This window comes from Dipodomys spectabilis, unplaced genomic scaffold (assembly GCF_019054845.1).
Source record: "Dipodomys spectabilis isolate Male_0828 unplaced genomic scaffold, ASM1905484v1 ptg000234l, whole genome shotgun sequence".
Classification (NCBI taxonomy): Eukaryota; Metazoa; Chordata; class Mammalia; order Rodentia; family Heteromyidae; genus Dipodomys; species Dipodomys spectabilis.
The window spans coordinates 17,907,171-17,933,601 of record NW_024870911.1 but is presented as its reverse complement, the minus strand read 5'-3'; the positions used below and the strand labels follow the sequence as shown (position 1 = coordinate 17,933,601).

The window sequence follows — 26,431 nt, the reverse complement described above, 5'->3', positions numbered from 1 at the left end:
GGAGAGAGAGATCCCCCAAGTGATCCAACCGGCTAGGGAAGTTGGGTGATTTGGTTAATGGGCGAGGCCAGCCTTCAAGGGGCCAGGCTTCGGAGCGCTCGCCTTCACTATGTTTCCCCGATGAAGGCGGGAGGGGGGGGGCGGATCTGGAGCCCCCATCTCCTTGGCGCCCATCTCCCGGGGGAATGTTAGAGGGAGGCAGCCCCCCCACTTTCGTCTCCCCCTCCCTCCTGGACCCCCCGGGTCCGGCTGCTGGACGGTGGCGCGCGCGACGCGCTCTGGGCGGGTGATCGAGGCTGCAACGAAGCCCGACTCCAGCACGCACGGGAGGGGGCGCGGCCGTGACTCACCCACCCCCTTCCTCCTGCCTGCCCTCCCTCCTCCCCTCCCTCCCTCCCTCTGTCCAGACGTACACCCTCCCCTGCCATCAGCTCCACTTCTTGACTCCGGCTCCGGTTGCAGTTTGCAACCTCTGCCGCGGCCGCCGCCGCCGCCAGTTCGTGGGCGGCTCAGGTGGCTGTCGCTTCCCCATGTCCTAGTCCTGGAGTCCCCGGGCCGGATTCGGCTGGGCTTCCTTTCACCTTCTGTGGGGAGTGATGAAGGCGAACGGGGCTCTGCAGGTGCTGGGCTTCCTTCTCAGCCTGGCCCGGGGCTCCGACGTGGGCAACTCGCAGGCAGGTAAGCGGAGCGGGGATCACCCAGCACCCGGCTGGAAGCTGGGGGGCCCCCGACCCCCTAGGCGCGCAGTCCCCGAGAGCAGGGGCGAGGGGTGCTCAGGCGCGCGGGACGGAGGGTGCCGCCCCTGGTCTGCTGGGAGCACCTGGAGGGGGATCGGGCTAGCTCTGTCCGTGGGACACCCCCCCCCCCCCGCCTCCCCAGGGCATCGCAGACCCCCGCAGTAATGGGTCTGCCTTGATTAGCCCACTTGGAGCCGGGGCAGGGACCTCCTTCTAGTAAACGCGAGGAGCTGGTGGGAGCCTAAGTTAGCTCAGGTCTCCTTTTGCTCTTTAGTTCCTCCTGAGCCCACCCCCCCCAACCCCAAGTTTCGGCATCCCCCCCCCCGCCCCCAGTTTCGTTGTTTTGCCGCCAGGGCGGAGCTGTGGGAGGGCTGGAGGGGTTTGTTGTTTTCAGGTGTTGGAAAAACAGGAATGGCACCTCCTCTTCCGTGAGTGGGACTGCCCTGGGAAGGGCTGAAATTAACCAGAGAGCTAAGTCCAGGTGACACCAGGGCCAGTGGCCTCGCAGAGGCTGCCTCCCCCCCCCCCCCCCCCCCCCGGCCCCCTTTGCTCCTCAAATAAAGTTGACTAGTCCCCAACCTAGTCAACTTGCCCTTTGTCAAGACCCAGGTTAATTCAAGTCACAAGTATTGAGTTTCTAGTCTATGTATTGCCCCTGGGCTATGAGCTATGAGGGAAAGCACCATCGTACTTTATTTCTCTCCTCTCTGAACTTCCTGTACTGTAGAGTTCCTAGGTCCAACTTCTGCCCTTCCTGAGTTCTATTTATTGTCTAACTACATAAGAACCCCCCCCATGGCTCTTCTCTAGGCCCTCCTCCCTCTCTCTCTGTGCCTACCCCTTTGGGGTGTCTCTGAGACCAGGTACCCTTGAAGAGACCGAAATTGGTGGAATTAAGAGTCCTGTTGATCTCTTCCCCTCCCTACCCCATCTCAGCTTGGGGACTGGCACAGTGGGGGGGGGGAGGGTTACCCCTGGGTGGGAGTAGGAGAAACCACCTGTGCTTCCCCTACAGTTGCTAGACCTAAATTTAGCCTCTGGGATCTTGAGATGTGGACACTCCCAGCTGGTAGAGGGGATGGTGTGTGTGGGGGGGGGGGACTAGAGTGGAATGGGCTAGTGGAATGGCAGCTTCACGGTCACATCCCTATCTTTAGTGACCCAGGAGCCCAGGATTCCCACCACCCTCCTGAGAAAGGGGGGGGGGCAGGCATGGTTGGGTCTCTACCCTTTATCTGGATCTTACAGCCTCTGGGCATCCGGCCCTGTCTCTGGCCTTCTATAGACCCTTTGTCCTGTTTTTTGGGGGGGTGTTGGAGGGGGGAGGCCTCTGGAGGGGCTAGAGATTCCTGCTCTGTCTCAACCCCAGTGCTTCCTATCCAAGGAAGTCTGTGACACTACTCCAGTTATAATTCCCTTTCCCCTCCTCTGCTCCCCAAGTTTGTCTAGCTCCTCCCCATAAGTGTTGTTTATACGCTCTTCTCAGCCGGGACCTTTGCCCTTGTTTGTGAAATATGGACTTTACCCTCAGGTAATTGGGACCTATAAGCTTGTTGCCTCCAAAGCACAGACACAAAGTCTGCCCCAGGCGTGTGGGCAGGTGGGCTGGCTGGGGCCACTGCCATCCTTCCTGATAAGAATCCACTCTAGATTTTGGAGGTAGCAGAGGAGCTGTGTACAGGTTTGTGTGTCACGGCAGTGTGCGTGCACACACCACTGTTCTGGACAGAAATCTTGGCTCCTCCTCCCTTTTCTGAGAAAAAGGATTGGCACCTTCATTTGAAAGAAGGGGTGTCCTGACAGAAGGGTTGGGGTTGAGGCTGCTCCAGAATGACTAACCTTTTTATTTGTATTATTTATTTATACAAATAAATAGGGCTTGAACTCTGAGCCTAGGCGCTGTCCCTCAGCTCTTCAGCTCAAGGCAAGCACTCTACTACTTGAGCCACAGTGCTACTTCCAGTTTTCTAGTGTTTACTTGGAAATCAGAGTCTCATGGGGACTTTTCTGCCCTGCCTGGCTTTGAACCACGATCCTCAGATCTCACTCTTCTGAGTAGCTAGGATTATAGGTGAGAGCCAGCGGACTTCTGCTTGACTAACCTTTTTAGTCTCATTCATTTGCAGCCCTGGAGTTCCAAGGCTCCTCTAGGAGTTCCCAGCCTGCTTCCCCCTCCCCACTAGAACTAGCCCACCCCTTCCTTCCTGGGAGTGATTGGAAGGGGAGCTCTGAAAGATCAAGTGGGTAGACCTGGAGCCATCTAACAGGAGGGGTGGGGGCTTCTCACTCTCAGCAGCCAGCCGCAGAGCTGCCTGCCTCAGGGAAGGGTGGTTAGAACAGGTGGTTTCTACCCCACCCCCTCCCCACACAGCCAGAGGAGAAACACAGGGACAGAGATGGGGCTTTTGAGGCCAAGACTTGTAAGCTCATTGTCCTCCATCTTTACAAAGGAAAGTGAAAGCGCATATTTACAAAGGAAAGCTGGTGAGAGTTGCCATGTTGGAAGTGTGTGTGTGTGTGTGTGTGTGTGTGTGTGCGCGTGTGCGCGCACACGCGTGCACATGAACGCACACATGCCCATACTGGGGTTTGAACTCAGGGCCTGGGTTGAGCTTTTTCACTCAAGGTTGGTGCTCTACTACTTGAGCCACTGCTCCACTTCTGGCTTTTTGGTGGTTAATTGGAGATAAGAGTCTCAGGACTTTCCTGCCCAGGCTAACTTTGAATCCTGATCCTCAGATCTCAGCCTCTTTTTTTTTTTTTGCCAATCCTGCCTGGGGCTTGAACTCAGGCCATAAGCACTGTCTCTGAGCTTCTTTTTGCTCAAGGCTAGCACTCTACCACTTGAGTCACAGTGCCACTTCCAGCCTTTTCTGTTTATGTGGTACTGAGGAATTGAACCCAGGGCTTCATGCATGCTAGGCAAGCACTCTGCCACTAAGCCACATTCCCAGCCATAGATCTCATCCTCTTGAGTAGCTAAGATTACAGATAGGAGCCACCAGTGCCTGCTTCAGAATTCTTTTTTTTGGAGAGGGGGGAGTGGGTGCTAATCTTGGGGCTTAAACTTAGGGCTTGGGTGCTATATCCCTGAGCTCTTTTTTTATTTGTATTTTTTTTGGGTCCGGTCATGGGGCCTGAACTCTGGGTCTGGGCGCTGTCCCTCAGCTCTTCAGCTCAAGGCCAGCACTCTACCACTTGAGCCACAGCGCCACCTCCAGCTATTTTCTTTTTTGCTTATGTGGTGCTGAGGAATCGAACCCAGGGCCTCATGCATGCAAGGCAAGCGCTCTACCACTGAGCCACCTTCCCAGCCCCCCTGAGCTCTTTTGCTCAATTAATTGTAGGTAAGAGTTTCAGGGCCTTTCCTACCAGGGCTGGCTTTGAACCGCTATCCTCAGATCTCAGCCTCCTGAGTAAGCTAGGATTACAGGCTTGAACCACTGATGTCTGGCCTTCAGAAGACTTTTTAATGCATTTCTCTGACAATGAAATTAGAAGGAAGGCTGGGTGCTGGTGGCTCACGCCTATAATCCTAGCTACTCAGGAGGCTGAGACTGAGGATCAGGGTTCAAAGCCAGCCTGGGCAGGAAAATCTGTGAGACTCTTATCTCCAATTAACCACTAGAAAACTGGAAGTAGCGCTGTGATTCAAGGGGTAGAGCTCTCACCTTGAGCTGATGAGCTGAGGGACAGTGCCCAGGCCCAGAGTTCAAGTCCCAAGACTGACCAAAAAAAGGAAGAAAGAAGAAAGCAAGCAAGCAAGCAGGCAGGCTGGGAAGGTGGCTCAGTGGTTGAGTGCTTGCCTTGCCTGTATGAGGCCCTGGATTCTATTCCTCCGCACCACATAAACAGAAAGCCAGAAGTGGCACTGTGGCTCAAGTGGTAGAGTGCTAGCCTTGAGCTGAAGAGCTTGGGGACAGTGCCCAGGCCCAGAGTTCAGGCCCCATGACCAACAACAAAAAACAAAAACAAAAAACAAAAAATTGGAAGGAAGGCTTAGGTGTGGAGGATGTTGCTCTTTCTTCCCCTTGCAGATTTCTCTATTTGCTCACAACAAAACAAGAAAGAACAACCAAACATCTGGGTTAGACAACCATGCCCAGGGAGCTGGGATATGTTGGAACCGGGGAAGAAAATAAAATAAGAAGGGAAGCCAGAGTTTAGGAAAGGGGAGGTGGCCAGCTCCTTATCTTCCAACTTTAAACACAAAGCTCTCTTTGACCCCCTTTACAGGGCTCCCCACTCCAGTGAGGTCACTTGTCTGAGCCCAAAGCTGGAGGGTGGGGGGGGGGTGCTGTTGGTGAGGACTGGGGTGTCTGGGACAGGGTGGGGCAGCCCCCTCCTCCAGGATAGAATCGCTTCATTGTGGACTGAACTGTGGCCCCAGGCACTGCCCCCACCCTCTGCCCCCAAACCACCCTCTCGGAGACACAATAGGGGCTGTGTGCTAGCCCCAAAGAGATGTTTATTCCAGGGCCTAGAAAGAGGCAGGATGGGGGCAGAAAAGTAAGTGCCCTAGTAGGGGGTAGGGAGGGGGTAATCAACGTTTAGTCCTTGCTTAATTTCTGTGTCAGGAAGGGAACAAGTCCTCTATATCTTCCTTCTAGATTAACCCTGCACTACCCAAAGGAGGAGCCCTGGTAGAAAAGGGACATCTCTTTTTCCAACCTTCCCTTTCCCCAGATGAGGGAATCGCGAGAAGGGAAGGAGCTCGCAGCCATGATGGGCTTGCCTGGGCCCAGCAGGCAAGGTCGGAGGCAGCTTCAGATCCTTGGACTATTATTGGAAGAGGGCAACAAGGAGGATGGGAGATGGAGGTGGCTGGAAACTTGTGTCCAGCTCCCTGCTACTTACTCTTTGTTCTGGGTTGAACAGTGTGTCCCGGGACTCTGAACGGGCTGAGTGTGACCGGCGATGCGGAGAACCAATACCAGACGCTGCATTCGCGCTACGAGAGATGTGAGGTGGTGATGGGCAACCTCGAGATTGTGCTCACAGGCCATAATGCCGACCTCTCCTTCCTGCAGGTCAGCGTGCCTGGTCCCCACCGATTCTCATATAGGGGGCCCTTTCTCAGAACAACTCTCTGCTGGGTCCAGAATTCCTAAGACTCAGTAGTTCCTAAACTTCCAACTCAGGGAGACAGTGACTCCGTAAGTCACTGGAATCTGGGACAGACCTGGGGCTACAGACCTGTAGTCAGGGACATATAGGTGCAGGCAGTATTTTATGGTGATGCAGTGTAAGCAGAGACTAATGCAAAGAGTCACTCGAGACAATGAGGAAGGGACTAACAGGACCCTTGAGACATGAGGAATTCTGAGAAGAAAAGAGTAGAACATACAGATCCCTTAATTATTTCTGGTGCCAGTCTCCACTCATGGAAATGTCACAGTAGTGTGACATAGCCACCTCCCTACTCCAAAATAGGAATTAGAAAGAATTCAGAGGCTGGGCACAGTGGTGCACACCTGTAAGGCCAGCCATTTGAGAAGCTGAGGTATGATGATTGCTTGAATCAGAGTGGGAAGCCAACCTGGGAAATGAGTTAAGAACTGGCAATGAGGGAACGGGACTATGGCTGAGTGGTAGAGTGACTAACATGTGCTAGACCCTGGGTTTGATCCTCAGCACTACAAAGAAGAAGAAAAAAGTGGGGAGGGGGAGGGAGGTAAAAATTCCTTTGTGCCTTACAGAGAAAGGACTGAGACTTTAGTTCATTGTCCCTGTCACTAACATGCTGTATTCCATCACAGTGGATCCGAGAAGTGACAGGCTATGTTCTGGTGGCCATGAATGAATTCTCTGTACTACCATTGCCCAACCTCCGAGTGGTGCGGGGGACCCAGGTCTACGAAGGGAAGTTTGCCATCTTCGTCATGTTGAACTACAACACCAACTCCAGCCACGCTCTGCGCCAACTCCGCTTTACTCAGCTTACTGGTCAGTTCCTGGCAACTCCTTCTGACCCTGCCTTGAGCCACCCTGCTGATAGGCACCTCCCTAGTGATGACCCGAGGCTACTCATTTTAAGTGCCCTTCCCAGGGTACCTTTCTTTGGCCACTGTGGACTAAAGTCCTACCACTTCTTAAACAAGAGGGCCCTAGTAGAAAGCTGGAATTATCTGCACCCAGAGGGATTGTCCTTACATCATGATGGGATTTGAAGGTACATCTGTTACCTTTAAAGTACAGTGTAGCCAGGCACTGATGGCTCATGCCATAATCCTAGCTACTCGGGAGGCTGAGGACTGTAATTCAAAATCAGCCTGAGCAGGAAAGTTCATGAGACTCTTATCTCCAATTAACCACCCAAAAAGCCACAAGTGGAGCCATGGCTCTAATGATAAAATGCTAGCCTTGAGCGAAAGGCTAAGGGGGCTGGGAATGTGGCTTAGTGGTAGAGTGCTTGCCTAGCATGCATGAAGCCCTGGATTTGATTCCTCAGTACCATATAAACAGAAAAAGCAGCTCTGTGGCTCAAGTGGTAGAGTGCTAGCCTTGGAGCAGAAAGAGGTTTAGGGACAGTGCCCAGGCCCTGAGTTCAAGCCTCAGGACTGGCACACACACTCACGCACATGCACACATGCACATGCACACGCACACACATGTGTGCACGCACTCACACACACACACAGTATGGTCAAATCAAGTGCTGGTTGCTCATACCTGTAATCCTAGCTACTCAAGAGGCTGAGATGTAAGGATTGCAATTTGAAACCAGTCCCGGCAGCAAAGTCCATGAAACTTTTTGTGCGTGTGTCGGTTGTGGGGTTTGAACTCTGGGCTTAGACACTGTCCCTCAGCTCTTCACCTCAAGGTGAGTTCTACCACTTGAGCCACAGCGCCACTTCTGGTTTTCTGGTGGTTTTTTGGAGATAAGAGTTTCACGGACTGGGCTGGGAAGGTGGCTCAGTGGTAGAGCACTTGCCTTGCATGCCTGAGGCCCTGGGTTCGATTCCTCAGCACCACATAAGAAAAAAGAAAAAAGCCGAAGTGGTGCTGTGGCTCAAGTGGTAGAGCGCTAGCCTTGAGCTGAAGAACTGAGGGACAGCGCCCAGGCCCAGAGTTCAGGCCCCACGACCGGACCAAAAAAAAAAAAAGAGTTTCATGGACTTCCCTGCCTGCGCTGGCTTTGAACCGCAGTCCTCATATCTCAGCCTCCTGAGTAGCTAGGATTACAGGCGTGAGCCACCAGGGCCAGGCTTTTTTTTTTTGTCCAGGCCTGAACTTTGGGCCTGGAAGCTGTTCCTCAGCTCTTCAGCTCAAGATTCTCTACCACTTAAGCCACAGTGCCACTTTCAGCTTTTTCTGCTTATGTGGTGCTGAGGAATCGACCCCAGGGCCTCATTCATGCAAGGCAAACACTCTACCACTGAACCACCTTCCCAGGCCTGCATGAAACTCTTATCTCCAGTTAACCATCCAAAAGGCCAGAAGCAGAGCTGTGGCTTAAGTAATAAAGTGCAAGCCTTGAGCAAAAAAAGCTCTAGGACAGTTCCCAAGCCCTGAGTTCCAACCCAGAACCAGCACACACACACACAAACTCTCTCACACACACACACAAACACACAAAGTACAGTGTACCTTAAAGTCCCACCTTCCCTGGAATCCTACTTTTACTGCCTCCCCAAGCTCACACCAGCTGGAGGAATATAGGGGTTAAATACATCTGAGCACCTTCTATTTATTCTCTCTGCCCTGTCAGTTGGAAAACACTCAGACTTGGGGGGAGAGCCTTGAGTCAGGATGTCCTAGCCTTTTTCCCTTCCCCTCCCCCACTGGCTAAACCGGATTTGGACAGGTATCTGAGGAGGTTGCTTTCGTCTGACTCCTCCTCTAAGAAAGCCAGCCTTTCCTGCAGTGTTGATCTAATTGGACACTTGCCCTCCCTGCCCACCCCTCCTCTACTCCTGGGTCTCCCAGGTCCTTTTGGACTGGTGGGGAGATGGGAGAGAGGAGTTGTGTTATAGCCTTTAACCTATCACTTTTCTTCCCTCCCTACCTCAGAGATTCTGTCAGGGGGTGTTTATATTGAGAAGAATGACAAGCTGTGTCACATGGATACAATCGACTGGAGGGATATCGTGAGAGATCCAGATGCTGAGATAGTAGTGAAGGACAATGGCAGAAACTGTGAGTAGCCGTCATCCAGACTGCTCCCCGTGTTCCACCAAGCCAGAGCCACTGCTCTCCCAACTCTATTTCATCCACCTCTCCACTCAATAACCACCTCAAGGCTCTCCAGCCAAAAGCCTGCCAGAAGAGAGTCTCCTGGAGTTCAAACCACAGAAGACATGCATAGCACCAATGGCTCATGCCTATAATCCTAGCTATTTAGGAGGCTGAGACGGAGGATCACAGTTCAAAGCCAGCCCAGGCAGGAAAGTCCATGGAGACTCTTATCTCTCCCATTAACCACCAGAAATCTGGGAAGTGGCACTGTGGCTGAAAGAGTGCTAGCCTTGAGCAAAAAGCTCAAGGACAGTGAAAAAAGCAAAAAGCTCAGGAGACTTGACAGGAAGAAAGAAAGAAAGAAAGAAAGAAAGAAAGAAAGAAAGAAAGAAAGAAAGAAAGAAAGGAAGGAAGGAAGGAAGGAAGGAAGGAAGGAAGGAAGGAAGGAAGGAAGGAAGGAAGAAAGGAAGGAAGGGAGAAAGAGAGAAAAAGGGAAAGGAAGAAAGAGAAAGAAGAAAGGAAGGAGGAAGGAAGGAAGGGAGGGAGGGAGGGAGGGAAGGAAGAAAGGAAGGAAGGGAAGAAGAAAGGAAGGAAGGAAGGAAAGAAGGAAGGGAGGGAGGAAGGGAGGGAGGGAGACAAATCTCTTGGGCACCTCTTTCTGGTCATAGTCTGGACAGTGCTCTGGCCACTCATGGACACATATTCTGCTGAGTTTACTTTGCCCAGGAGAAACCAAGTTTCTGAATTAGGGCTGAGGCTGAGGTTGGCATTTGCCCAGTCCCTCCCCTTCAGCTGCCCAGTGGGTGGTATGGGGGTGTGGCTCCACCCCCTGATGACAGGTTTACTTGGCCCAGCCCTGGCTCTCCAGGGGTAGGGAGGGACAGGGCCTTGGCTCTTACTTCCTAGGATTGAGGTGCCTGTGTGCTGACATCATACCCTATTGGTTGAAGCCAGCTTTTCTCAGTCCTGATGATGCTCTGTATTGCCTTCTTTCCCTACCAGGTCCCTCCTGTCATGAGACCTGCAAAGGGCGATGCTGGGGTCCTGGACCAGACAATTGCCAGACATGTAGGTTTGAATTTCCTTCTAAAACCTTCAAATTCATACACTTTCATATAGCCCTGCCTACCCAAGCTGCCAGAGTAGTGGATGGGAATTGTCTCAGAATTCAATCACAAGAGCCCTAAAGGGTCATGCTCTGTCCCCTTCTGTAGTGACGAAGACCATCTGTGCCCCGCAATGTAATGGCCACTGCTTCGGGCCCAACCCAAACCAGTGCTGCCATGATGAATGTGCAGGGGGCTGTTCTGGCCCCCAAGACACAGACTGCTTTGTACGTACTCCTACCATCTGCCTGGGCTCTGAAGTGGGAGTGTGGGCCTTGGGAAAGTGGTCAGGGTACATGTGTAACATGAATTTAAGGAGTCTCTGTGTTCCCAGGCCTGCCGACACTTCAATGACAGTGGTGCTTGTGTGCCCCGGTGCCCACAGCCTCTCGTGTACAACAAGCTAACTTTCCAGTTGGAACCCAATCCCCACACAAAGTATCAGTATGGAGGAGTCTGTGTAGCCAGCTGCCCCCGTAAGTGTCTGATGCAAAGGAACAACCGTGAAGGACCAAGATTTCTAAAACAAAATTTTAGAGGCAAAAGAGATCAAGCTGGGCTCATGCTTCTAATCCGAGCTACTCAGGAGATTAAGATCAGAAGATCCCAGTTCAAACCCAGTCTAGACAGAAGAGTCCATGGACTTATCTTCAATTATTCAGCAAAAAGCTGGAAGTGGAGCTGTGGCTCAAGTAGAGTACCATCCTTGAGGAGGAAAAAGCCAAATGAGAGCCTGAGGCCCAGAGTTAAAGCCTCAGTATTGGCACAAAGAAATGGGGTTGGGGGACAGATCAAGTTACCTGACAATTGGGGAGTTTTAGTGCTAAGGGGAAGGGGAACAAAGACCCAGAGGAACATCCAGCGGCAGTTGACAGATTTCTTTGTCTCTAATTGCACTGTCTTCTCCCATAGATAACTTTGTCGTGGATCAGACGTCCTGTGTCAGGGCCTGTCCTCCTGACAAGATGGAAGTAGAGAAAAACGGGCTCAAGATCTGTGAGCCTTGTGGAGGGCTGTGCCCTAAAGGTGAGCAGGAAAGGGTAAGAAGTTACCAAAAGACATTCTTTCCCTGGAGGCTGCTCAAGCCATGCCCAATGACTCTTCTGTGTTTACAGCCTGTGAGGGAACTGGCTTTGGGAGTCGCCATCAGACTGTGGACTCAAGCAACATTGATGCGTTTGTGAACTGCACCAAGATCCTGGGCAACCTGGACTTCCTTATCACTGGTCTCAATGGGTTAGAGCTCTACCTTCCCTCTTCTTCTCCAGCACTCATTTCCTCCACTCACACCATTCATTTCATTGACCTCAATCATCCCTGTAGGGAAACTGACTAGAAATCTAAGTCATAAAGTCTTACGCATTGCAAAGGACTATTGTGCCGGACACTGGTGGCTCATACCTGTAATCCTAACTACTCAAGATGTTGAGATCTGAGGATTTTGGTTGGAGGATAGCTTTCTTTCCAGGTAGGAAAGTTCGTGAGACTCTTATGTCCAATTAAGCACCAAAAAGCCACAAAAGTGCAGGAGTAAAGCTCAAGCGGTAGAATGCTCACCTTGAGTGAAAAAGCTAAGCAACAGTTTCCAGGCTCTTAATTAAAGCCCCAGTATAGGCCAGGAAAAAGAAAAAAGACCTATTATGTTTCTAAACCACTGGAGGGTAGATAAATCTCCACATAAGGTACACCTCCTACCCTTGTATTTTTTGTACATATTCCTTAACAAGAACTTTGTTTGATGGTGGTGGTGGTGATATGGGTGCTAGGGATTAAATTCATTGCCTCACACTGGCATGCTCTACCACTGAGCTACATTTGTAGCCCTAAGAACAATTTTTTTTTTTCCTAAACAAGATTAGGTCTCACAATGTAGCCCAGGCTATCCTCAAATTATCCTGCCTTCTGAACTCTAGGATTACAGATGTGATATTCTTAGTGCATTGTATCAAGGATGGTGTCATTTTTCCCCCATCACTGACCATGGAGTCTCTGGTTATTTGTTAGTTGGTATCTTCTAAGTTTTTCCTACTGAAAGGTTAGTTTTTCCCCTTTGCAATCAATAAGTACCTGGGAATATGCTTGCTTGAGTTAGTTATTATGATGATAGTTGCCAAATGGTAATTATCTACTTCTATTTTTTCCTTCTGCATTTACTTGTTGGCATTCTGGTGTTAGAAAGAGTCTGTCCTGGCTCAGTGGTGGAGTGCTTGCCTTGCATACATGAGACCCTGGGTTCGATTCCTTAGCACCACATAAGCAGAAAAAAGTTGGAACTGGTGCTGTGGCTCAAGTGGTAGGGTGTTGGCCTTGAGCTGAAGAGCTGAGGGACAGCGCCCAGGCCCAGAGTTCAGGCCCCACAGCTAATTAAAAAAAAAAAAAAAGAATGTCTCCTTCTTACCTATTTTATTATTTATTGGGTGTTAATGATCAAATCCAGGGCTTTTTGCATGCTGGAGGCAGTACTCTGATTTATTTATTTATTTAGTCAGTCATGGACTTGAATTCAGGGCTTGGGTACTATCTCTGAGCATTTTTGCTCAAAGCTACTACTCTACCACTTCGAACCACAACTCCACTTCCTCCGATTTATTTTATCTGTGTGAATACTTACCTTTATTCAATGGTCTATGGTCCTTTTCAATCATTCCTTTTAGTTTTTAGGTGTGTCTAATTTGGCCATTGAAAGTCCTTCACACTGGTTTCCATGTTCTTTGAGTGTGTTCTCTTCCCTTATTCTTTGAGTACTTCCTTACTATTTGGCACAAGATGCTCCAAACTTACTTTTGTTTATCCCTGCTCAGGCTATTTCTCTAAGGATCTTTATTTATTTTGAGCAGAGAATGGCATTTAGAAATCAAATTCAGTACGGCGGAGGATGTAATTTGCCTAGCATGGACATGGCCCTGGGTTTAATTCCCAGCCTGCGCGCGCGCACACACACACACACACACACACACACACACACACACACACACACACACACACACACACACACACACACACACACACACACACACACACACACACACACACACACACACACACACACACACACACACACACACAAAATAAGCTAACTTTTTTTTTTTTTTTGCCAGTCGTGGGGCTTGAACTCTGGGCCTGGGCACTGTCCTTCAGCTCTTCAGCTCAAGGCTAGCGCTCTACCACTTGAGCCACAGTGCCACTTCTGGCTTTTTCTGCTTATGTGGTGTTGAGGAATTGAACCCAGGGCCTCATGCATGCAAGGCAAGCGCTCTACCCCTGAGCTACCTTCCCAGCCCAAAATAAGCTAACTTTTGAGGCATAATGCTCCTGGATTATGCCTCTACTTACTTTCTTTCTTCTTTCTTTCTTTCTTTCTTTCTTTCTTTCTTTCTTTCTTTCTTTCTTTCTTTCTTTCTCTCTCTCTCTCTCTCTCTCTCTCTCTCTCTCTCTCCCTCTCTCCCTCTTTCTTTCTTTCTCTCTCTCTCTCCCTCTTTCTTTCTTTCTGGGTCCGGTCCTGGGGCCTGAACTCTGGCCCTGGGCACTGTCCTTCAGCTCTTCAGCTCAAGGCTAGCGCTCTACCACTTGAGCCACAGCGCCACTTCCGGCTTTTTCGTTTTGCTTATGTGGTGCTGAGGAATTGAACCCAGGGCCTCATGCATGCAAGGCAAGCACTCTACACTGAGCCACCTTCCCAGCCCCTTCTTCTTCTTTTGATGATTGTACTAGAGATTGAACTCAGGGCCTTGGAGATTCTAGGCGAGGACTCTACCTTTGTACTATGCTTCCAGGCCTACCTTTCTAGGTTATTGACCAAGTTGTAATATTTTCTCCAGAGATCCATGGCACAAAATTCCTGCACTAGACCCTGAGAAACTCAATGTCTTCCGGACAGTACGGGAGATCACAGGTAAGAGGCTCCCCTTTTGGGGAGGAATAAATAAACCACTGACATGAACTGTTCAACTGCTTGAGAAAGTCATGTCCCAAGAAACAAGGGAAGAGCCTAAAGAACCTGACAAAGACAAAAGGGGAGAAAGTTCTATGCTCATATGCCTTTCCAACTCTTCAGGTTACTTGAACATCCAGTCCTGGCCTCCTCATATGCACAACTTCAGTGTTTTTTCCAACCTGACAACTATTGGAGGCAGAAGCCTCTACAAGTGAGTATGGGAAGGGGCTGGCATCTCCAGACAGAGAAGTAGGCATCTTTTCATGAAGTACAAGGCTCTGTGTCACACAGCCGACTCTTAACTCCACCAATTTGCTGGGGAGAAGGCAAGAGGATGGGAATTCTTTTAGTGAGGGATTCCCCTCCCAGTCATTCTGATAAGCTCAGAGCAGTGAATCCCCTGCGTGTTTAATTTTCCCTTTGAGTCTGCCCTTCTCACCGGGTTTCCTTTATTCTCAGCCGGGGCTTCTCCTTGTTGATCATGAAGAACTTGAATGTCACATCTCTGGGCCTCCGATCCCTGAAAGAAATTAGTGCTGGGCGTATCTACATAAGTGCAAACCGGCAGCTCTGCTACCACCACTCTCTGAACTGGACCAGGCTGCTTCGAGGGCCTTCGGAAGAGAGACTAGACATCAAACATAATCGACCCCGCAGAGAATGCGGTGAGAGGAGGGCCTGCTGGGGGTGTGGGGTGCCATCAACCTGGGAGGAAGGGAGGAAGGGAGGAAGGGAGGTATGAGACTAGAAGTGGTCATGAGGAAGGGGACTTGCTGGAGTCCTCAGATTCCTCTCCTGATCCAGCCTTTTTTTTTTTTCTCTCCAGTGGCAGAGGGCAAAGTATGTGATCCTCTATGCTCCTCTGGAGGATGCTGGGGCCCAGGTCCTGCTCAGTGCTTATCCTGTCGAAACTACAGCCGAGAGGGTGTCTGTGTGACCCACTGCAACTTTCTGAATGGGTACCTTGAGGGGAGACGATCAAGAAGGAGTAGGACCCAATGCCAGTGGCTCACACCTGTAATGTTAGCCACTCAGGAGGCTGAGATCTGAGAATCATGGTTCAAAGCCAGCCCAAGCACAAAAGTCTATGAGACTCTTATCTTCACTTCATCACACACACACACACACACACACACACACACACACACACACACACACACACACACACACACACACACACACACACACACACACAGTGAGAGTGGAGCGTGGAGCCCTGGGGTGGAGCTGTTCAGGTGGCCCCTGACAGTCTGTCAGCAGCTTTCTGAATCTGCCTTGGTGCAGGAATGGAGTAGGGGTCCTCATGGCAGGATCGGGGCGTAAAGGTCAGGGCTTGGAAATTACAACCTTCTCATCTCTTCCACTGCAGGGAGCCTCGTGAGTTTGCCCATGAGGGTGAATGCTTCTCCTGCCACCCGGAATGCCAACCCATGGAGGGCACTATTACATGCAATGGCTCGGTACAGTAACGCTCTGAAATCTCTAATGCAGACAGAGAGGGCCATACTTGGAGCGCTCAGGGAATGATATGACCAAATCTCCAGCTCAGCCCAGGGAGGCCAGATAATGCTAGAGTTTGTGTATAGGGGATTCTGAATGGCTGGGTTGGTCTTCACTGAATGACATTACCATTAGGATCACATTCTTCCTGACCTTCTTTCTTTTGCTTAGGGCTCTGATGCTTGTGCTCAATGTGCTCATTTTCGAGATGGGCCCCACTGTGTGAATAGATGCCCCTATGGAGTTCTAGGTGCCAAGGGCCCCATCTACAAGTACCCGGATGCTCAGAATGAATGTCGGCCATGTCATGAGAACTGCACCCAGGGGTCAGTGATGAGCTGATAAGAGGAGGTCTGGGCATGGGTAGGGTTGCACAGAACTAGGGTAAGGGATTCAGCAATGAGAAAGGAACTGTGATCTAAGAATCACTCCCACTGGATGCTAGTGGCTCACACCTATAATCTTAGCTACTGGGGAAGCTGAGATTTGAAGTTTCCGGTTTGAAGCCTGGGCAGGAAAAGTCCATGAAACTCTTGGGGATTTTTTGTTTTGTTTTGTTTTTTTTGTTGAGCGTGGGGCTTGAACTCTGGGCCTGGTGCTGTCCCTGAGCTCTTCAGCTCAAGGCGAGAGCTCTACCACTTGAGCTACAGCACCACTTCCCATGAAATTCTTATCTCCAATTGACTACTTAAAAAAAAAAAAAAAAAGGTTGGTGCTGGTTTATCCTAGCTATTCAGGAGGGTGAGATCTGAGGATGGAGATTTGAAGCCAGCCTGGGCAGGAAAATTTGTGATACTCTTATCTCCAATAAACTACTCAGAAAAATCAGGAAGTGGCTTAAGTGGTAGAGCACAAAGAGTCTTGGGGACAGTGCCCAGGCCCTGAGATCAAACCCAAGGACCTGCAAAAAAAAAAAAGTAGAGCCATGGCTCAAGTGGTAAATCACCAATCTTGAGTGAAAAAGCTAAGGAATGGTACCCACACCCTAAATTCAAGTCCCAGTAGTGGGAGAAAAAAAAGGGGGGGGAGGAAACTGGGCACCAGTGGCTCATGCCTGTAATCCCAGCTACACAGAAGGCTGAGATCTGAAGATCACAGTTCAAAGCCACCTGGGCAGGAGAGTCTAAGAAACTCCTATCCTCTCCAATAAACCAGAAAACCAGAAGTAGTGCTATGGCTCAAGTGGTAGAGCACTTGCTTGAGCTGAAGAGCTGAGGCCAGAGTTCAAGCCCCACGACCGACCAAAAAAAAAAAAAAAGAGGGAATTCAAGGCTATTAATATGGAGGTGGAATCTGTGTCTTAAGCTCTATACTCTAGGATGGGATGCGATAATAGTTGTTTGCCAGTCGTGGGGCTTGAACTCTGGGCCTAAACACTGTCCCTCAGCTCTTCAGCTCAAGGCTAATGCGCTATCATTTGTGCTACAGTGCCACTTCTGGTTTTTTCTGGTGGTTTGTTGGAGATAAGAGTTTCACGGACTTTTCTGCCTGGGCTGGCTTTGAACTGTGATCCTCAGATCTCAGCCTCCTGAGTAGCTAGGATTACAGGTGTGAGCCACCAGCGCCCGGCTACCATAATAGTTTTGTTCTGAAACAAGCTTTCTTGTCTGTTGAGGCTGTTGAACTTGAGCCTCTGTTGTCCAAGAACCTGTCTAAGTGGGATGACTTTCTTCTCTAGGTGTACAGGACCAGAGCTACAAGACTGTTTAGGCCAAACAGTGGTGCTGATCAGGTATGACAAGCTTGAAGATTCTGGATGCTGGGGATATTTGGGAGATATCTAGAGCGAGATGGTGGCTCTCCATGGGGAAAACTTGCTATTCTGATCTTCTAGATCTTCTATGTACTTATTCCACTATTTTAGCTTGTGGGTGGGCCTCCCTTCTGACAACAAACTTAACTAGAAGGTTCCACATTTAGGTTAACTCCTTCAATGCTGGACAATATATATAAATGGTGACTTCTTACCCCATATTTGCAACTAACCTTCAGTGTAGTATAGGTGATACTTGTGAGGGAAATGTAAAACCAGGGTAATGCTGGGCTTCTCTGTTTCCCATAGCAAAGCCCATCTGGCAATGGCTTTGGTAGCAGGACTGGCATTTATTTCCCTGATTCTTGGCTGCACTTTTCTCTATTGGCGTGGACGCCAAATTCAAAATAAAAGGGCTATGAGACGGTACTTGGAGCGGGGTGAGGTAAGTATTTACCTTATTTATTTATTTATTTTATTATTATTATTTTGTTGTTGTTGTTGGTCGTGGGGCTTGAACTCTGGGCCTGGGTGCTGTCCCTCAGCTCTTCAGCTCAAGGCGAGCACTCTACCACTTGAGCTACAGCGCCACTTCCGGTTTTCTGGTGGCTTACTGGAGATAGGAGTCTCATGGTCTCTCCTGCCTGGGCTGACTTTGAACCGCGATCCTCAGATCTCAGCCTCTTGAGTAGCTAGGATTACAGGCATGAGCCACCAGCGCCCGGCTTTTGTTTTGTTTTTTATTGGTCATGGGGCCTGAACTCTTGGCCTGAGCACTGTCCCTGAGCTCTTCAGCTCAAGGCTAGCACTCTACCACTTGAGCCACAGAGCCACTTCCAGCTTTTTCTGCTTATGTGGTGCTAAGGAATGGAACCCAGGGCATCATGCATGCAAGGCAAGCACTCTACCACTGAGCCACCTTCCCAGCCCTAGTATTTACCTTATTTTTGAGGGGTTCCCTATGCTATCTGAACCCAAAGAGAAGTGAAGGGATAAGTGTTATACCTTTCCTCTTCCTTGAACATTTGATTCCTGCAAAAACAGTGTGGTCTTGGGGCTGGGAAGGTGGCTCAGTGGTAGAGCGCTTGCCTTGCATGCCTGACGCCCTGGGCTCGATTCCTCAGCACCACATAAGCAAAAAGAAAAAAGCTGGAAGTGGCACTGTGGCTCAAGTGGTAGAGTGCTAGCCTTGAGCTGAAGAGCTGAGGGACAGTGCCCAGGCCCAGAGTTCAGGCCCCACAACCGGACCCAAAAACAAAAACAAAAACAAAAACAAAAAAACCCCCAACAGTGTGCTCTGAGGAAGAATCCCAGCCAGAAAAATAAAGCATATAATATAGTTTGGGGTATTTTTTGGTGCCAGTCCTGGTGCTTGAACTCAGGACCTGGGCACTGTCTTTGAGCTTTTTTTGGTCAAAATGAATGTTCTAATACATCCAGCTGCTAGTGCAGCTCCACTTCCAGCTTTTAGATAGTCAATTGGAGATAGGAATCTTACGGACTTTCTTGCCTGTGCTGGTTTTGAACTATGATCCTCAGATCTCACCTCTTGAGTAGCTAGGATTATAGGTATGATCCTAGCATATTCTGGTGACTGGCATATTCCAGTCTTGATTTTGCTATTTACCATGACTTTAAAGAAGTTATATTCGGGCTGGGAATGTGGCTTAGTGGTAGAATACTTGTCTAGCATGCATGAAGCCCTGGGTTCAATCCTTCAGTATCATATAAACAGAGAGAGCCAGAAGTGGCACTGTGGCTCAAGTGGTAGAGTGCTAGCCTAGAGCATAGAGAGGTTCAGGGATAGAGCTCAGTTCCCTGAGTTCAAGCCCCAGGACTGGCAAAAAAAAAAAAAAGTTCTAGCTGAGTGCTGGTGGTTCATGTCTATAATCCTAGCTGCTCAGGAAGCTGAGATCTGAGGATCACAGCCCAGACAAGGAAATCCATGAGATTCTTACCCCCAATAAATTACTCAGGAAAAAGCTGGAAGTGGCATTGTGGCTCAAAGTAGTAGAGTACAATCCTTGAGCACAAAAACTCAAGGATAGCATCCAGGACCTGAGTTCAAGCCCAAGACTATCATACACACAAAAAAGCATAGAACACTGTATGAAAAACACTCTAGGTGATAGCATGGCAAGCTCTCTTCAACTCCCCATCTCTTACTCCATCAAAGGGTTTTCCCGTTGATCACAGGGTACAATCTTGATTGCTAATCTTGTGAGCACAGAAAGTTTCCTCAGCTTGGGCTGGAAAGGTGGCTTAATGGTACTTGCCTTGCACGCATGAGGTCCTGAGTTTGATTCCTCAGCACCACATTAAGCAGAAAAAGCCAGAAGTGGTGCTGTGGCTTAAGTGGTGGAGAACTAGCCTTGAGCTGAAGAGCTGAGAGACAGTGCCTAGGCCCAGAGTTCAAGCCCCACAACCCTCCCCGGCCCCACCCCCACAAGTTTTCCCAGCTTGCACACAGAACGTATTATTCCTCAATATACCCCCACCATTTGGGTTCTGCTGCCCTTAGCATTCACCTGTGGGTTTCCTGAGTGCCTCCCTTCCCTTTCCTCAGAGCATAGAGCCTCTGGATCCCAGCGAGAAGGCTAACAAAGTCTTGGCCAGAATCTTTAAAGAGACAGAGCTGAGGAAACTTAAAGTGCTTGGCTCAGGTGTCTTCGGAACTGTGCATAAGGTAAGTGACCCACACAAAGTCTGGGGAGGTGGGGAAAGGATATAGGGCAAAAAAGAAAGATTATGCAGAAGGACCCTTGCCTGAATGCAAGGGTCCTAAAGATTGAAGTACCACCAATTGTCCTCAATTTCCCAGGGGGTATGGATCCCTGAAGGTGAATCCATCAAGATTCCAGTCTGCATTAAAGTCATTGAGGACAAGAGCGGACGGCAGAGTTTTCAAGCTGTGACAGATGTAAGTAAAGGAAAGGGATTCTGTGTGCCTCTAGGAAAGAGGCTAATGTTATCTGCAGTAATGTAGAAGCATGGTCCTGTGTCATATACTGTATTAGTCATGACGCTGTGCTGTGCTTCCCACCCTTCTACCCCACATCAGAGGAAGCCTTGGGCTACATGTGTATTGAGTGGATGTGAGCCTGTCCATTCCTTGGACAACCTCTCTTGTGTTTCATAGCATATGCTGGCCATCGGCAGCCTGGACCACGCTCACATCGTAAGGCTGCTGGGCCTTTGCCCAGGGTCATCTCTGCAGCTCGTCACTCAGTACTTGCCTCTGGGTTCCCTGCTGGATTATGTGAGACAACAACGGGGGGCACTGGGGCCACAGCTGCTGCTCAACTGGGGAGTACAGATCGCCAAGGTAGGAGAGGGGGCTAGAGCTCCAATCACAGAGCTGCCTGGCTGGGGGCCGTCAGGGGCGGGGTATCAAGGTGGAAATTTGGGCGTTCTAAGAGGTATCCTTAGGGTTTGCGGGGTTTCTGGATTTCAGTGATTGCTTCCCCTAACACTGAGATTTATTTCATCACCCAGGGTATGTACTACCTTGAGGAACATGGCATGGTGCACAGGAACCTGGCAGCCCGGAATGTGCTGCTCAAGTCCCCCAGTCAGGTTCAGGTGGCAGATTTTGGCGTGGCTGACTTGCTACCACCTGATGACAAACAGTTACTATACAGCGAGGCCAAGGTGAGGAGACAAAGGGGTGGGCTAGGTGGTGGGGGTGGGTTGAAAGCAGTTAGTGATCTATGCTTGAGTTCCGTAGATGACTGATTCATGGTAAATGCAAGGATAGCAAGCTAGATATATGAGAAGAGAACGTTAAGTGCAGAGAGCAACGAAGAATGATATTGGGGTTTGAAAATGTTAACAAAATTTGGGGAGGGCTGGGAATGTGGCTTAGTGGTAGAGTGCTTGCCTAGCATGCATGAAGCCCTGCGTTCAATTCCTCAGTACCACATAAATAGAAAAAGCCACAAGTGGCATTATGGCTCAAATGGTAGAGTGCTAGCCTTGAGCAAAAGAAGCTCAAGGACAGTGCCCAGGCCCTGAGTTCAAGCCCCAGGAGTGGCAAAAAAAAAAAATTGTGGAAATCAATTGGTGGCACTTTTATCTTTAATCCTCAGACTCCAATTAAGTGGATGGCCCTTGAGAGTATCCACTTTGGGAAATACACACACCAGAGTGATGTCTGGAGCTACGGTCAGTGTGTTTGGGTACCCTACATATGTCCAAATCCCACAACTCCTTTTTGAGCCACCTTCCCTTAGAAACGACAAGCCCAAACTGAGGTCTGAGGACCTCAGCTTTAAGACAGCTCAGGTAGGAAGTCCTTAAGATACTTATTTCCAATTAACCACCCAAAAGCCAGAAGTGGGGCTGTGGCTCAAGTGGTAGTGCTCTAGCTTTGAGAAAACAAAAACAAAAATAAAAACCAACTCAGGGATAGTTCCCAGGTCCTGAATTCAAGTCCCAGGCAATATTGACACACAAGGAAGAAAAAGAAAGAAAGGAGAGAGAGAGAAAGAGAGAGAGAAGGAGGGGGGAAAGCAAGGAGAAAAGGAAGGAGGGCTGGGAAGGTGGCTCAGTGGTAGAGCGCTTGCCTTGCATGCATGAGGCCCTGAGTTTGATTCCTCAGCACCACAGAAGCAAAAAGAAAAAAGCCAGAAGTGGCGCTGTGACTCAAGTGGTAGAGCGCTAGCCTTGAGCTGAAGAGCTGAGGGACCCCCCCCAAAAAAAAAAAAAAGGAAGGAGAAAGGAAGGAGAAAAAGGGGAGAGGGAAAAGGAGGGAGGGAGGGAAGGAGAAAGCAAGGAAGGAAAGAAGAAAGAAAAGCATAAGCCCTTCAGATCCTTGAATCAGATCAAGTTCTGCCCTGTCTTTTTTTCATGCCCATATTTACTATGTTTATACTAACTAGTCCATGTATTCTTGCCAGGTGTGACAGTTTGGGAGTTGATGACCTTTGGAGCAGAGCCTTATGCAGGACTTCGATTAGCTGAAGTACCAGACCTGCTAGAGAAGGGGGAACGGTTACCACAGCCCCAGATCTGCACCATTGATGTCTACATGGTCATGGTCAAGTGTGAGTTACCTGCTGACCCCAGACATTTTATAAACGTCTCTCCCGATCCCTTCACAGCTCTATTCTGATCTCTGCTTCAACCTCCTGTATCTCACCCCCAGGTTGGATGATTGATGAAAATATTCGCCCAACTTTTAAAGAACTAGCCAATGAGTTCACCAGGATGGCCCGAGACCCACCACGGTATCTGGTCATAAAGGTACGAAGGGACTAGGAAATATCAACTACATTTAGAGATAACTTAGCTAGAATCAGGATTCACCTCAACATTGCATTTCTTTGCAGAGAGAAAGTGGGCCTGGAATATCCCCTGGGGCAGAGCCCCCTGCTCTGATAAACAAAGAACTGGAGGAAGTAGAGCTGGAGCCAGAATTGGACCTAGATCTAGACTTGGAGGCTGAGGAGGACAGCCTGGTTACCACACTGGGCTCTGCCCTCAGCCTACCATCTGGGACGCTTAATCGGCCACGTGGGGTGAGATAACTTAGGATTGCCAAACACTCTGCACCATATAAGCTGTCAATACCAAGATTAACTATTCAAAGACCTCCATGGCAAAAGTACATTTCTTCCTTTATTTTAACCTTTACTTTTCTCATCCTAGAGTCAGAGCCTTTTAAGTCCATCATCTGGATATATGCCCATGAACCAAAATAATCTTGGAGAGGCTTGCCTGGTAAGGTCTACTACTAAGAGGGTTCTATGGGTTTGATCATGTTGATAGAGGTAGGAAAGAAGGCACCAGAAATTTTTTGGTTTAATTAGCATCCTGCATAAAAGAAGACATTGAGCTGTGCATTGTTGGCTCACACCTGTCATCCTAGCTTCTCAGGAGGCTGAGATCTGAGGATTGTGGTTCAAAGCCAGCCTGAGCAGGAAAGTCCTTGAGTCTCTCATCTCCAATAAACTTCAAAAAAGCCAGAAGTGGAGCTGTGGCTCAACTACTAAAGCACTAGGCATGAGCACAAAAGCTCAAGGACAATGCCCAGGCCCTGAGGTCAAGCCCCAGGACCAGTACACATTGACAAAAAGACTTGGAAGGACTGGGAAAGTGGCTTACTGGTAGAGTGCTTGCCTAGCATGCATGAAGCCAGGGATTGGATTCCTCAGTACCACATAAACAGAAAAAGCTCGAAAGGATGCCGTGGCTCAAGTGGTAGGGTACTAGCCTTAAGCAAAAAAGCAGCTCAGGGACAGTGCCCAGGTCCTGAGTTCAAGCCACAGGACTGGTTAAAAAAAAAAAAAAAGACATTGAACAACCTAGCCATCGTTCCTCATACCGTGTAACTAGCTCTGTATTCTTTTCCTCCTTAGGAATCTTCAGCTTGTGGGGGTAATGAACGATATCCTCGCCCAATCTCTTTGCACCCAATGCCGCGGGGACGCTTGGCATCAGAGTCATCAGAGGGCCATGTGACAGGCTCTGAGGCTGAGCTCCAGGAGAAAGCATCAATGTGTAGGAGCCGAAGCCGGAGTCGGAGCCCGAGGCCACGTGGAGATAGTGCCTACCATTCCCAGCGTCACAGCCTGCTTACACCAGTCACCCCACTCTCCCCACCAGGCTTAGAGGAAGAGGATGTGAATGGTTATGTCATGCCAGATACACACATCAAAGGTACCTGACTCCTCTTAGGGCTTTCCTCAAATCTTCTATTCCTTTCTTCAATCTCCTAGTTCCTCTTAATTCTTTTATCATATCCCTTCCTTTTTTTTTTTTTTTAAATATCATACAGAGGGGTTACAATTACATGGGCAAGATAATGAGTACATTTCTTATCAAGTATTGTTGCCTCCTCCTTTGTTTCCCTTTCCCATCCCTTCCCATCTCCCACCCCCCCCCCCCCTTCTTTTTATTTTTTTTTTGTGCTAGTCCTGGGACTTGAACTTAGGGCCTGGGCACTGTCCCTGAGCTATTGTACTCAAGGCTGGTGCTCTATCACTTTAGCCACAGCTCCACTTCTTCCCTGCTAAGTAGTTAATTGGATATAAGAGTCTCAGACTTTTCTGCCTGGTCTGGCTTTGAACAGTGATCCTCAGATCTCAGCCTCCAGAGTAGCTAGAATTACAGGCATGAGCCAACAGTGCCCTAACTTCCCTCCACCCCATTCTGCCTAGTCCCAGGAAGTCCTCCACATATCCTTTTTTTTTTTTTTTTTTGGGTCCGGTGGTGGGGCCTGAACTCTGGGCCTGGGCGCTGTCCCTCAGCTCTTCAGCTCAAGGCTAGCGCTCTACCACTTGAGCCACAGAGCCACTTCCGGCTTTTGTATTTTTGCTTATGTGGTGCTGAGGAATCGAACCCAGGGCCTCATGCATGCAAGGCAAGCGCTCTACCACTGAGCCACCTTCCCAGCCCCCACATATCATTTTTTTTTTTTTTTGGTCAATCGTGGGGCTTGAACTCTGGGCCTGAGCCCTGTCCCTGAGCTCTTCAGCTCAAGGCTAGTGCACTACCACTTTGAGCCACGGCATCACTTCTGGTTTTCTGGTGATTAGGTGGAAATCAGAGTCTCTTGGACTTTCCTACCCAGGCTGGCTTTGAACCATGATCCTCAGATCTCAGCCTCCTGAGTAGCTAGGATTACAGTTGTGAGCCACCAGCACCCTGCACACACATCCATTTTCTCTTCTCAACCCTAGGTACTTCCTCCTCCCGGGAAGGCACACTTTCTTCAGTGGGTCTCAGTTCTGTCCTGGGTACTGAAGAAGAAGAAGAAGACGAGGAGTATGAATACATGAATCGGAGGAGAAGGCGCAGTCCACCTCGTCCCCCCAGACCTGGCTCTCTTGAGGAACTGGGTTATGAGTACATGGATGTAGGATCAGACCTCAGCGCCTCTCTGGGAAGCACACAGAGCTGCCCACTCCATCCTGTGCCCATCCTGCCCACTGCTGGCACAACTCCAGATGAAGACTATGAATATATGAACCGCAGACGTGGTGGAGGTGGTCCCAGTGGGGATTATGCAGCCATGGGGGCCTGCCAAGAGGCTGAACAAGGGTACGAAGAGATGAGAGCTTTCCAGGGGCCTGAACACAGTGCCCCCCATGTCCGTTATGCCCGCCTCAAAACTCTACGTAGCTTAGAAGCCACTGACTCTGCCTTTGATAACCCCGATTACTGGCATAGCAGGCTTTTCCCTAAGGCAAACGCCCAGAGAACATAACTCCTATTTCCAGAGACACTCAGGGACACTTGATGGCAGCTAGTGCTTCTAGAGGGTACCCCTCTTCTCCCACCTCCCTGTACCGCCCAGGTCTCAGCCCCATTTCTCCAGTCCTAGACAATTCCAATCAACCTTTGGAGGCTTTTCAACAGCTTGACCCAAAATCTTGTGGTATGTAGCCAGCTATGCACTTTCTTCTCTTTCCCAACCCTAGGAAACGAGAGACTTTCCTGTTGTGTGTGCCTTCCCAATCCCATTCCTCAGCTTCCTCAGGAGGACTCCCTGAAGATATGAAGGATTACTTTCTAGGTCACTTTTTCTCAGACTCTTCCTCGCTGGGATTACTCCTATGCCTGTCTTTTGTTTCTGATCAGACTGAGAAGGGTAAACCTAGCTGAGGAAAGCAGAATTTTGGTTTATAATTCTTAATCCTCTAGAAAGATTGGGAAAGCATAAACTTTTGTGGAATGAAGAGAGGTTAAGAGTAGATATTACTATTAATTGGACATTTACTATGAGCCAGGCATTGTGCTAAACTTTACCCACATTGTCTCAATCTATTATAATCCTTACAATTTTGTAAGGCAGAGAACCCTATTATACAAATATAGTAGTTTCCCCCACTCCAGGTATCCCAAAATATCCATTGGGTGCCTGAAACTGGATAGTTTTAAAACCTATAATTAAGGGCTTCTCAATCTTAACTAAGCACTTATCATACAGTATGGCCATAATTGCCATTTGAAGTTTAACAACAAAACTACTAATTTCTTTTACCATTCTCACAATTTCGTGGTAGAATTGTTTTTACTGTAGATCTTGACATGCAGTTTTTCTTTTTCCTTAAGTCAAGAATTTTCACCTTTTCACTTAGCCAAAGCCCTTTCCTTTGGCATGTATGAATTACATCTCTATTCTTGCACTTTGGGGCCAGTTTTAAGCAAAAAAAAAAGGTGCTGGAACTTGAACAATAGCAATGTCATACCAGAACAATCAATCTGATAACCAAGGAAG

At 49.2% G+C, this 26,431-nt stretch overlaps 1 protein-coding gene across 1 annotated transcript; it reads left to right on the top strand.

Annotated features, from left to right (window-relative positions):
• The first annotated feature begins 416 nt into the window (after positions 1–416).
• On the top strand, positions 417–26,142 carry Erbb3 (erb-b2 receptor tyrosine kinase 3). Its single transcript, XM_042698911.1, has 28 exons — positions 417–678; positions 5,616–5,767; positions 6,497–6,683; positions 8,751–8,876; positions 9,918–9,983; positions 10,130–10,248; positions 10,356–10,497; positions 10,934–11,047; positions 11,137–11,257; positions 13,840–13,913; positions 14,076–14,166; positions 14,415–14,620; positions 14,782–14,914; positions 15,325–15,415; positions 15,627–15,781; positions 17,134–17,187; positions 17,518–17,653; positions 19,775–19,894; positions 20,030–20,128; positions 20,348–20,533; positions 20,704–20,859; positions 21,297–21,372; positions 22,107–22,253; positions 22,355–22,452; positions 22,539–22,727; positions 22,858–22,929; positions 23,568–23,868; positions 24,891–26,142. Exons 1-28 carry the CDS (start codon positions 597–599, stop codon positions 25,415–25,417), a joined length of 4,020 nt encoding a protein of 1,339 aa, XP_042554845.1. The 5' UTR covers positions 417–596; the 3' UTR covers positions 25,418–26,142.
• The last annotated feature ends 289 nt before the right edge of the window (positions 26,143–26,431 follow it).

Excerpts from the sequence above, each read along its gene's own strand:
- Erbb3 (XM_042698911.1), top strand. The coding sequence starts at position 597 with ATGAAGGCGAACGGGGCTCTGCAGGTGCTGGGCTTCCTTCTCAGCCTG. Across the intron at positions 20,129-20,347 it reads GTTTTCAAGCTGTGACAGAT|CATATGCTGGCCATCGGCAG; the intron begins GTAAGTAAAGGA and ends TGTGTTTCATAG. Across the intron at positions 20,534-20,703 it reads GGGGAGTACAGATCGCCAAG|GGTATGTACTACCTTGAGGA; the intron begins GTAGGAGAGGGG and ends TTCATCACCCAG.